Here is a 10,990-nt window from a genome sequence, read left to right on the forward strand (position 1 = left end):
GCTTCCTTCACAGTACCTGTGGGAGGCACAGTGCTGGTGTCATTGGCTCCAGAGCCACTTCCAAAGGTGCTAAGGCTATGGCTTGGAGCCTGGTGATGGACAGTGAGAGGGCCCTGCTTTAGGACATTTTCTGCACAGCCTTACGACATTCCCCACGTCTGCCTATTTTGTTTTCTTTCTTTCTTTTTTTTTTTTTTTCTTTCGAGACAGGGATTCTCTGTAGCTTTGGAGCCTGTCCTGGAACTAGCTCTGTAGACCAGGGTGGCCTCAGACTCACAGAGATCCACCTGCCTCTGCCTCCAGAGTGCTGGGATTAAAGGCATACACCACCACCACCCAGCAACATTGTCCACCTCTCCCTATCTTGATATACATACACACCCTGGCTTTGAGGTGACTGGTCCTTCACAATGAATCTCTGTTCCCACAGGACTTGGGTTTCATGCTCACTGTCTTACCCACTGTCAGCACTGATACCACACACACATACACACGCACACATACACACACACACACACACACACATACACACACACACATACACACACACACATACACACATACACACACAGACATACACACATACACACACATACACACACACACACACACACACTTGTTAGAGGGCAATCTCAGCACATGCAGAACTCCCAGAGGGGCCTGAGGTAGGAGGTAAGAGGACCCAACAGAGACCAGGGCCAGAACTAGCCACACATGGTTTTCTGTCCAGACCGCCCTGGTGGTCACCATGTGAGGATGCTGGGTGACACTGCTCACTGAACCAGTCACCTCTGCACCTCTGTTCTCTTCCCACTGTACCACATAGCCCCAGCCCAGGCCTGTGCTGCATCCCAGGGCTGTGCTAACTGGTTGTAGCAGTTGCTGCCATTCAGCTATCAACGCTCACAGTGGCAGGGACCCCAGCACAAATCTGGCCATGTCAGTTTGCTCCAAAAGCTTGCCAGATCCCAGGCCTCTTCCAGCTGTAGGTTCTCACCTTGCCGGGGCCACCATTTCCACCCATATCCACCTCTACATCCCTTCCCATCTGTCTCCTGGACACCTCTCTGATTGTCTGGGAGCTCCTGCCCTTCAGGTTACACTACCATGTAGTCTCTGTCATGAGTCCTGAGAATGTTACTTGGATTGGACTCTGAGGGAGAACAAGACAGGAACTTGCATGGTCCAGGGGCATTTGTTGAGGGTTCTCTGCCCTCTTGTCCCTTGCTCTACCTGGTTCAATGTGCCAGCCACCTCTGAGCTCAGAGACATGCCGTGTGTAGTTTCCACCCACTGGCACACGGGATGGGTATCTCCTCTGTCCTACTGGAATCTTTCATTCCATTCCTCCAGCCCTGGGTCTGGAACAGGTAGGGGTTCCTAGCCTGGTCCACTGTCCAGCCCTTTGCAGAGGTTTCTTATTGTGGCTACTATCAGCTGTGCCAGCACATCCTGGCAGCCAGGGTGTGGCTAGAAGCACTGTTTGGCCTTGTGTACAGTGTCACTTCCCTCCCCCAGTTATCCTATGTGTATGAGTGTCTTGCTTGCAATGCCAGTAGAAGCCAAAAGAGGGCGTTGGAACTTCTGGAACTGGAGTTACTAACAGAGTGTGAGCCATCATGTGGGTACTGAGAACCAAACTCAGATCCCCTGTAAGTGCAACAAGTGCTCTTAAGCGCTGAGCCATCTCTCCAGGCCCCTTCTTTTTAATTCATTGCATTTGAGTGTGTGCATGCGTGCATGCATGTGTGTGTGTGTGTGTCTGTGTTTGCACGTGTTCATGTGTATGGAGCTAGAAGAGGTAAGCATAGGCTGTTTTCCTCAATTACTCTCCATCTAAGTTTTTGAGGCAAGTTCTCTTGTGGAACCTGGAGCTTATCCACTCAGCTAAGTTATCTGGGCAGTGAGCGCTAGCTACCGAGGCTCCTATTTCTGCCTCCCCAGCAATAGAATAACTCAGGTCCTCAAGTTTGCCAGGTAGACAAATTGTCCACTGAGCAATTTTCCCAGCCCGTCCTGTTTTTTACCCATAAACAGGACCCTTTGTAGGGAGACTGTAGGGGAAACCTTGTTTCCTCTACCCAAATCTTGAGCTTTTCCCCTAGCCCAGACAGCTACCTGGATTCCATAGGAAATGAATACCAGTTCTGTAGGGACTCCTAAACCCAGCGGTAGGACAGTCTCTGTCCTCAGCCTGCAGAAACCGGACCCTGATTGGCTCCAGGGGTGAACAGCAGCCTCTGCTCTTTTCTGGTTGAAAGTATTACAGAGCGGTGAAGCAAGCCAAGCGTCGCCTTTCCCCAGCTGGGGAGTAGGTATATATACTCACAGGTGCCTCCTGAAACAGTACCAGGACACCCAAGGTACGCAAGAGCGCACATGCCAGAAGGGGGCGCTGACACGCAGTCTGCGTCGAAACGATGGCGGGCGGAGATGGGATACTGCGCCGCCTGCTGAGACTGAACCGCACCGAGATCGCGGTGGCGGTAGACAACGCGTTTCCGCTGCTGCACGCTCTGGCTGACCACGACGTGGTTCCAGAGGACAAGTTCCAGGTGGGCTCCTGCACCCCCGCCCCCGCCGCGCCTCTCTGTCTCCCGACTCCCCTTCCCTAGATCCTTCTCAGCCTCTGCCAACATCCATGCTATATCCCCTCCCCCCACACACACACACACCAGCCTCAGCACCCCTCACAAGACCTGTCCTGAACAAGCTTCAGGTGAGACCCCTAACCTCACATCCTGTGCACCCCGACTCCCCAGAATCCAGGGATTGGCAGGAATAGGCAGGCCTCGCTTCCAAAGGAGGCGCAGGGATTGGAGGTAGGGTGTGCATGGGTAGCCTGATGCTGTCACTTCAGGAGACACTCCGGCTGAAGGAGAAGGAAGGCTGCCCACAGGCCTTCCATGCCCTGCTATCCTGGCTCCTGACCCAGGATAGTGGGGCCATCCTGGACTTCTGGAGGGTTCTCTTTAAGGACTACAATCTGGAACGGTACAGCCGTCTGCACACCATCCTGGACGGCTTTCCAAAAGGTGAGCCTGTGCTGACGATGGTGCCTGCCATCTAAGCCTATGGGGTAGCATGGAGACTACGGGTGTACGTTTTACGTGCTTTCAGGGAGTCGCCAGAACTGGTACAGATCCTAAGAGGCAAAGGGCTAAAGGCCTGACTCACCTTCCTCAAGAGTGTCCTGTCCTAGAGCCCGCCCTGAGGAAAAGGTTCTAAGACAGGGACCCTTGTTCCTGCTGCAGATGTGGACCTGAATCAGCCCCGGAAGGGGAGGAAGCCCCTTGCTGGTCCCAAGGTCTCTGTACTGCCACCCAGGCCCCCCACCAAGAGAAAGGCGTTAGAGGAACCTCGGGCAACCCCACCAGCAACCCTGACCCCAAAGAGCTCCTCCAGCCCAGGTACTCAGGGAGAGGAGCTAGCCAGGGTTGCAGGGCCCTATCTTCTGTCCCACTGATGCTGCCCAGGGCCAGCCTGCTAGAGCCGCAGTCACCTCTGAGCACTGGAGGAGGCTCACAGTCTTGCAGCTTCTTCCTGTTCTGCAGACTGAGTTCCTGGGTAGTGAGGCAGGCAGGTGGTTTTGATTTCGTTTCCGCTGAAAAGGGAAACAGCCTCTACGGCTGAAGGGAGTTAGGGAACCCTTGATCTGACCCTCCCAGGTGCTCTCCCCCATCTCACTTGAGACCCTGGACCCACCAGCACCACCCCAGCCCAGAAAAAGAGGATACCTCCAGGCTGTCTCCACCTCCCCTTCACAGGCTCCCACCCAAAGACCAAGCCCCCTAAGAAGCCAGAGGGCAACTTGGAGTCACAGCGCCTCCCGCTGGGGAACGGTGAGTAAGGCCAAGAGAGAGGGGGGCTGAGTGCGGAGGTTGGCCAAGATTTGATCCCATATTGGCCTCAGCTGGCTGGCTAAGCCAGAAAAAAATGGGGACTCCTTGGGTGCACACCACTCCTTGGGTCAACCCATACACATTGTCCTCAGTGTCTCCCCCCAAATCTCTGTCCATTTTATTGTTCCCAACCTTCCGGCCAGTCCAGAAACAGCCATGACAAAACTATTCCTGTTCCACAGCTGGGCCCAACCTTGCTATACCATCAACCCCACACAGATCCCAGGGATCCCATAGACCCGTGCTTCCTGGTCCTCACCCCCCAAGTTGGCCTAGGAAACCTGTACCCTGGCACAACGCAGGTCCACATCGTGAGACACTTACTAATCTACCATTGCATTCAACTCTGCAAACACTGCGGTCCCGCACGCCCTGCTTATGCACGCATGTGTGCATCCACGTGTGTCATACCTTCCCCAGGAATTCAGGCCATGTCGGCTTCCGTCCAGAGAGCTGTGACTGTGTCCTCTGGGGATGTCCCAGGAACCCGAGGGGCCGTGGAAGGAATCCTCATCCAGCAGGTGTTTGAGGCAGGTAAATGCATGGGGAGCTGTCATTCCGTCAATAGCTTTGGGGTACCGGCCTTAGGGCGTGGCTTCTTGTCTGTAGTTATGATCTCTTAAAAGGAGAGAGACAGCGGTCACAGGCTAAGGCTGGTACCCCAAAGTTATTGGCGGAATGAACTCCCACAACAGGGAGCAGGCTGCCAGGGAGACCCAGGTGCTCAGGAGGTGGCTGTAGAGCAACAGCAGCCAGCCAAGGGTGAGGACAAGGCAGCCAGTGTGCCCCCATGCTGGCTTTGGAGTACAGGCCACGCTGCTGAAGTCCCCTACACCGGGAGGCCTTCTGTCAGGCACATTCAGGCACAGAACGCCCACCTCCTCATTGGTGGGTACTGCTGAGTCATGGTTATCCTCAGACAGTTCCTCCATGTGCTCGCAATGCCCACTGAGGACAGCCCGTCACGTCCTTGCCTCAGACACGTATTCCAGTCCCCTTAGTATCTATCCAGACTCTTTCCACAATTGCCTACCTATGGGTAGGCTAGCAGGTCACCTTATACGGCCACGCATGTCATCTGGACAGGACAGAGCTGCAGACAGAGTCACTCACCATTGCAGTTACTGCTCCACAGCATCTCCTCTGTCCTGGACACTGGACTTGGATGCTATGGACAGCCAGGATGGCCTGGGAGCTGATGCAGGCCTTGGTCTGTCCCCATCAGACCAGCCCCAAGAATCTTGTCTAACTATCCTGGGGCTATTATAACAAAAATTCCCAGGCTTATAACAACAGATTCCAAAGTCAAGGTGTGGGTGGCCAGGGACCCATCCCACTGGGGGCTTTGGAGGGTCCCTTCCCTGTCTTTAGCTCCTATGCTGTTGTGATACTAGTTCTGAGCTGTGGCTATGCCTCTCCAGTCTGAGTGTGTGTCTCTCTGCTTTCATCTTTCCTTGTTAGAACATTGGATTTAGGTTCTAGTGTGACATCATCTTAACATATTGTATCTCCGAAGCTGCTGTTTCAAATAGGGCCCTATTCTGAGCTTATGAGTGCACACTATTTATCTTAGTAAATTTCAGCAGCAAATCCCTCTCTGGACCCAGAACCCAGGCCTCAGACTTGGCTGTGGTTAGGAGGTGGGGAGAAATGGCGGGCTTCAGGTTCTGCCAGACCCCTAGTGTGAGCTTAGGCCGTTTGCCACTCCTCACAGGAGGCTCCAAGAAGTGCATCCAAGTTGGGGGCGAGTTTTACACTCCAAGCAAGTTTGAAGACCCCAGTGGCAACGCAAAGAACAAGACCCGTGGTGGTGGCAGCCTAAAGCCGGTGGTCCGAGCCAAGGGAACCCAGACCACTATCCCTGTAAGCATTACCCAATATGTCCATCTTTGGGGAGCTAGACCTTGGATAGCCTCCTGTCCCCCATAAAATAGCCAGGAGTTCTTCCTGGGGGTTGGGAGTTGCTTCCCAGAGGTATCTAGTCCTGGTGACCACATGCATCTTCCCTTGCCCTGGCTACCTCACTATCACCCTGTATCTCCCATAGGGTAGAGATGAGCAGAGAATAGGCCAGCAGTGTGGGGTTCCTGCCCTTCCAGCCCTTCCCAGTGAGCCCCAGGTTCACCAGGTAAGCCCCAAGAACAGGGGAGCTTGACTTCCCCACCAGTGTTCAACTAGATCTTCTGTCCCTTGTCCTGGGCATTTAGCTGCCTGGAACACAGAGGCTTGAGTTCCTACCCACGAGGGTTCCTCCTTCCCTCTTCTCTCCTCCCCTTCCCTCTTCTCTCCTCCCCTTCCCTCCCCCTCTTCTCTTTCTTAGAAGTATTCTTTCTGAGGATACACACTGGGAAACTGCAAGTTAGTCAGATCACACATTCGGCTGGGCGGTAGTGAGGCACACCTGTAATCCCAGCGCTCAGGAGGCAGAGGCAGGTGGATCTCTGAGTCTGAGGCCAGCCTGGTCAACAAAATGAGTTCCAGGACAGCCAGGACTAACTATACAGAGAAACCCTGTCTCATATACAAAGCAAGCAAACAAACAAAAACAGAAACTAGATATATTTAAAAAATACATCATTTATTCTACAGTTTCTATTTATTTATTTGGTTTTCGAGACAGGATTTCTCTGTAGCTTTGGAGCCTGTCCTGGAACTAGCCCTTGTAGACCAGGCTGGCTCGAACTCACAGAGACCCTCCTGCCTCTGCCTCCCGAGTGCTGAGATTAAAGGCGTGCGCCACCACCCGGCCATACATTCACTCTAGACAACACAAAGCATCTTAGCTGAGGTTGGAGTAGAGAATGCTGCAAAAGCCAGAGCAGGAGGGCTCCCTGGGGGCATGGGCCTCACTCTCTCTCTCCCCAGCATCGCTGCCTGGCTGTGCCTGCCATCATCAAGTATAGGTCCCATCACCTTAGAGCCAGGCACTCTGCTGGGCCTGGACATCAGAGGTTGAAGAGTCCAGTTTGGCCCTGCTCCACAAAAGTACCTTGGTAGCTGGGGGCCTGTGGAAGTATTTCCATGACTGTGATGGTCACTGGGCAGGGCCAGCATAGCCTGGCATCTGGGAGCTTTCTTGAGGAGGTGGTATCCAGACTCACAGTTTCCTCTTTCCTGACAAAAGCATAAGGGGGGGTGGGGGATGGGGAAGTGACAGGAGGTACCCAGGGCTGACGGGAAACCCCACAGGCCCATCCACCTGCTGTCCTGAGATCCACCTAGGGACTGCCTGGTACCCAGCACGCCTTGCTGAGAGGAACGCGCCCTAGGTCTGTTCAAGAACTAGTACTGTAAAGACGATGGGCAGCACAGAGGTCAAGCAGGGGCCAGCAAGCGAGCGGGGAGGGAATCAGGAGGAGGTCTCCGAGGCGGGCACCGTGCTCCCTTCTGGGTCTGTGTGGCTCCTCTTGCCTGGTCAGAAGAACGAGGACGAGTGCGCCGTGTGCCACGATGGAGGTGAGCTCATCTGCTGTGATGGCTGTCCCCGGGCCTTCCACCTGGCTTGCCTGTGCCCACCTCTGCAGGAGATCCCCAGGTGAGCAGAGCGCCCCATTGAGGCTTGCTGCTTGTGCGCTGGCCACCCTGATCCATCGCTGGCCTTACCTGCTGACCTTGAAGAAGCCTAGCAGTCCCCAGCCCCACAGATGGATAGTCAGGGTCCTGCAGTAAGAGCCGTGCTGCAGGGCACCGGCTATGGGCATGGTAGGATTTTTCTCCCATGTCGCCTTCCTCCCCTCCCTGCCTCATGGCTCAGTCAGGCCAACAGGCCTAAAGGCAACCATAGCACAATGCCCCAAGGCAAAAGTGCCCATATTACACTTTTCACCCTAGGTTCTTAGCCCAAATTCTCTTGGGCACAGGCCTTTTCCCAAGCCACCCCCCCTCAAATCTCCCAAGTAAAATTGGGGAAACACAGAAGCCACAAAGCCACACTCTCCACCCCATCACTGACTGCACAGGCCTTTGTTCTGGGGGGGGGGTGCAGTAGTCTGTGGGGGGTCTAGCCTTAGCTCTGCCCTTGTTTCTCCTTAACTCTTTGGTCCCCTTCCACCAGAGCCCTTCCCCTCCTGTCCTTGCTGCCCCTCCCCCATCCCTGAGGGACCATGGATGCTCTGAGGATGAAAACAGTGTAGCTGAGGGACAGCCTACAACTGACGGCCTACAGGCACCGCCCTGAGGGTTGCTGAGCATGGGGAATTCTTAAGGATTAAGAGAAACAGTCTAGGGACACTGACTCTGGCCAGGACCACCATCCAGGGGTCAAAAACTCACAGCCTACTGTTCCCATGTGGTAACCGAATTACCATTCCTGGGTTTGGTTTCCCATCTGTGAATGAGCATGGTGACATGGGGGTCCTCGAGCCGTCCCCACCATGCAGTTCTGGGGGGGAAGGAGTCTATGTTCTCTGCCTTGTCCTGCATGCCTGTGACTGGTGGCCTCGTGCACAGTGGCCTCTGGAGGTGCTCCTGCTGCCTCCAGGGCAGAGTCCAGAAGAGCCTGTCCCAGCCTGAGGAGACCAGGCCCCTGGAGCCACCTGCAGAGACCCCGGTATGCCTATTATGGGTCACCCCCTCTACAGTTCTACCTCCTGGCTTTTCCTGTGAGTTCTGCTTGCCCTGGCTGCTGTGCCCTGCTCTATTCCAGCCTAAGCAACCTTTCTAGTGAATTCCCTCCTGGGTTGAGGGCCCTGGGGAGCTTGTCCTCACACTGGCCCCATTCCTCCTGCTCTGTGGGCCTGACACAGGATACCACCCTCACCACTCCTAAAATTCTCCAAAAGCCTGGGTAGCTTTCTGTCGTATTACACCCCACATCCTGTTAGAAACCCAGTTTGCTCTGCCAGGCTGAAGCCACTGTCGCCCAGGTCTAACATGATGGAAGCGTTTGCTGAGAGTCATGGAGCTATGCACCCAGCCCTTCTTTTCTTTTTCTTTTTTAAATTTATTTTATTTGCATTAGAGTTATGCATGCATGTATGTCGGTGTGAGGGTATACAGACAATGTGAGCTGCAATGTGGATGCTGGGAATTGAACCCAGGTCCCTCTCTTAACCCCTGAGCCAGATCTCCAGCCCACCCCCAAGCCTTTCCAACCTCAAACCCACCACAACAATCCAGTCCTGACTCCCAGGTGGTGCTGAGCGGTGCCCTGTGGCCCCTGAGTGCTGACCCTTGAACTCCAGATCCTCCTGGGACTGAGGCCAGCTTCAGAGGGGACCAGGAGCCTATCCAGGGAGCACCCAGCCAGCTCAGATGCTGCCATCACATACGTGAACCTGCTGGCTCCACCTTCTGCAGCCCCCCTGCCTCTGCTGGAGCCTTCAGCACTACGCCCTCTGCTGAGTGTTGGGACTGAGGGGCAGCAGGTGAATGAGGGGAGCTCTGGGGCTTGGGTGCTGTCTTCTGGGAGCTCTGGAACCACAGGGCTGGCGGATCCCTAGGGGTTAGGAATTAGAAGGCATTCCAGGGGTCAGGGGAGGACTCTGCCAGGAGAAATGTGTTTGACAAAGGGAAGGGGGTAACACCAGGAGCCACAGGGGCTGTGAGATCTCCTAGAGAGACTCCTGCATAGCTCTCAGCCCTGCCACTCAACTCTGATGTTCCAGAAATCCAGCTGGGTCTTCTAGATGGCGCAGCAGGTTAAATGGCTTGCTGCCAAGCCTGAGGATCTAAGTTGGAACCCCAGGACGCACATGGTGGAAGGAGAGACATGCTCTGATCTCCACGTGCACACCCACAAATAGTGAATTAACTAGTAGAGAAGGCAGGGAGGAAGGGAGGGAGGGAGGCAGGGAGAGAGAGAGAGAGAGGGAGGGAGGGAGGGAGGGAGGAAGGAAGGAAGGAAGGAAGGAAGGAAGGAAGGAAGGAAGGAAAGAAGGAAGGAAATGCCTAGCTTGGTTATCTGGACAATACATCTTCACCCCCACCCCCACCGCAACAAATACACTTGTGTAGTGTCCGTCCTACTGCATGTACTACAGTACTATGCCTGTAATATGGCGCCTGTACTACGAGACAGTTTGTGAGTCTCTGGCAAGGGCCTGGAAATTTACACACACAAACACACAGAGACAGACAGAAACATGGGTCATCCTTGAAACAAGGATGCCCCCTTTATTGTGTTCAGGGGCAGCTCCAGCTCTAGGGATCTTTCAGCTGCTAACCACCAGAAACCACTCCCCTGCCATCAGGGTCTCGTGCTCAGAGCAGAGGAAAACAAGTTGTTTACAGGAAATGCAGGGTCTGGTGGTCCACAGTCTCCAACACACTTGGTGAGGCAGGATGTCAAAGGCTGACCCCCCCTTGTCAGTCCCAGAATCCCCAAAGCCCTGCCTACTTCCAGCAGTCACATTCCCTACAACAAGCTCCTCTGGAGTTGGATGGACAGCTGGTGGGAGCAGGGCTGGATGGATGACCCTGGCGTGGAAGTCGCTTTTTGCTAGGGTCACCTCTGCCTTCTCAGAACGCCAAGGCATAAGAATTTACAGTCCGGCTCACACGAGGTTTCCGGTTGACCCAGATTAGTGGGGCATTTGATGAGCATGACATAGACCTTGAGTTGTGGTCCACGTTGCTCTACCACACTCTCTGCAGGGTCCTGCACCAGGTGCACGGTGCGGTGTGTGCGGGGACGGTGCAGACACGCTGCGGTGCGCGCACTGTGCAGCCGCCTTCCACTGGCGCTGCCACTTCCCGATGGCTGCAGCCCGACCAGGGTGAGTGAGGTGGCATGGGCGGGAGAGTAGCCAACATCCCACTCACCCCAAAGATTCTCGGGCCCAAACAAACTTTCCCCACTCCTCTAGGACGAACCCCCGCTGCAAATCCTGCTCTTCAGACTCAATGACTCCCACGCCAGGAGAGGCAGCGCCCACTTCTGCACGCCCAGCCCCTGGACTTGCCAAGGTCAGTGTGTGGCCAGTTGCGGTGGGATCCTATGGCGTGGGGGAGAATTCAAAGCCAAACCCACTAATCTTGTGTCCCATTGCTTTTTTGTTATTTGTTTTGTTTTTGTCTTTTTGAAGCAGGGTATCACTACAGATCTCTGGCTGTCTTGGAACCCACTATACAGACCAGGCTGCTCGCTC

At 54.7% G+C, this 10,990-nt stretch overlaps 1 protein-coding gene across 1 annotated transcript in view; it reads left to right on the plus strand.

Moving 5' to 3' along the window:
* Positions 1-2,258: 2,258 nt before the first annotated feature.
* The window catches only part of Aire (autoimmune regulator), an 11,712-nt gene continuing 2,980 nt past the window's right edge, over positions 2,259-10,990 (plus strand). Inside the window, exons 1-12 of the mRNA XM_050141515.1 lie at positions 2,259-2,555; positions 2,861-3,035; positions 3,255-3,410; positions 3,768-3,842; positions 4,323-4,436; positions 5,617-5,765; positions 5,950-6,030; positions 7,325-7,437; positions 8,352-8,451; positions 9,086-9,268; positions 10,497-10,618; positions 10,709-10,808. Coding sequence (XP_049997472.1) covers positions 2,421-2,555; positions 2,861-3,035; positions 3,255-3,410; positions 3,768-3,842; positions 4,323-4,436; positions 5,617-5,765; positions 5,950-6,030; positions 7,325-7,437; positions 8,352-8,451; positions 9,086-9,268; positions 10,497-10,618; positions 10,709-10,808 — 1,503 coding nt within the window. The 5' untranslated portion in view covers positions 2,259-2,420. The remainder of the gene's footprint in view (positions 2,556-2,860; positions 3,036-3,254; positions 3,411-3,767; positions 3,843-4,322; positions 4,437-5,616; positions 5,766-5,949; positions 6,031-7,324; positions 7,438-8,351; positions 8,452-9,085; positions 9,269-10,496; positions 10,619-10,708; positions 10,809-10,990) is intronic.

The sequence above is a fragment of the Alexandromys fortis genome, unplaced genomic scaffold, assembly GCF_014885135.2.
Source record: "Alexandromys fortis isolate MF-2015 unplaced genomic scaffold, M_Fortis_MF-2015_v1.1 scaffold_9, whole genome shotgun sequence".
Classification (NCBI taxonomy): domain Eukaryota; kingdom Metazoa; phylum Chordata; class Mammalia; order Rodentia; family Cricetidae; genus Alexandromys; species Alexandromys fortis.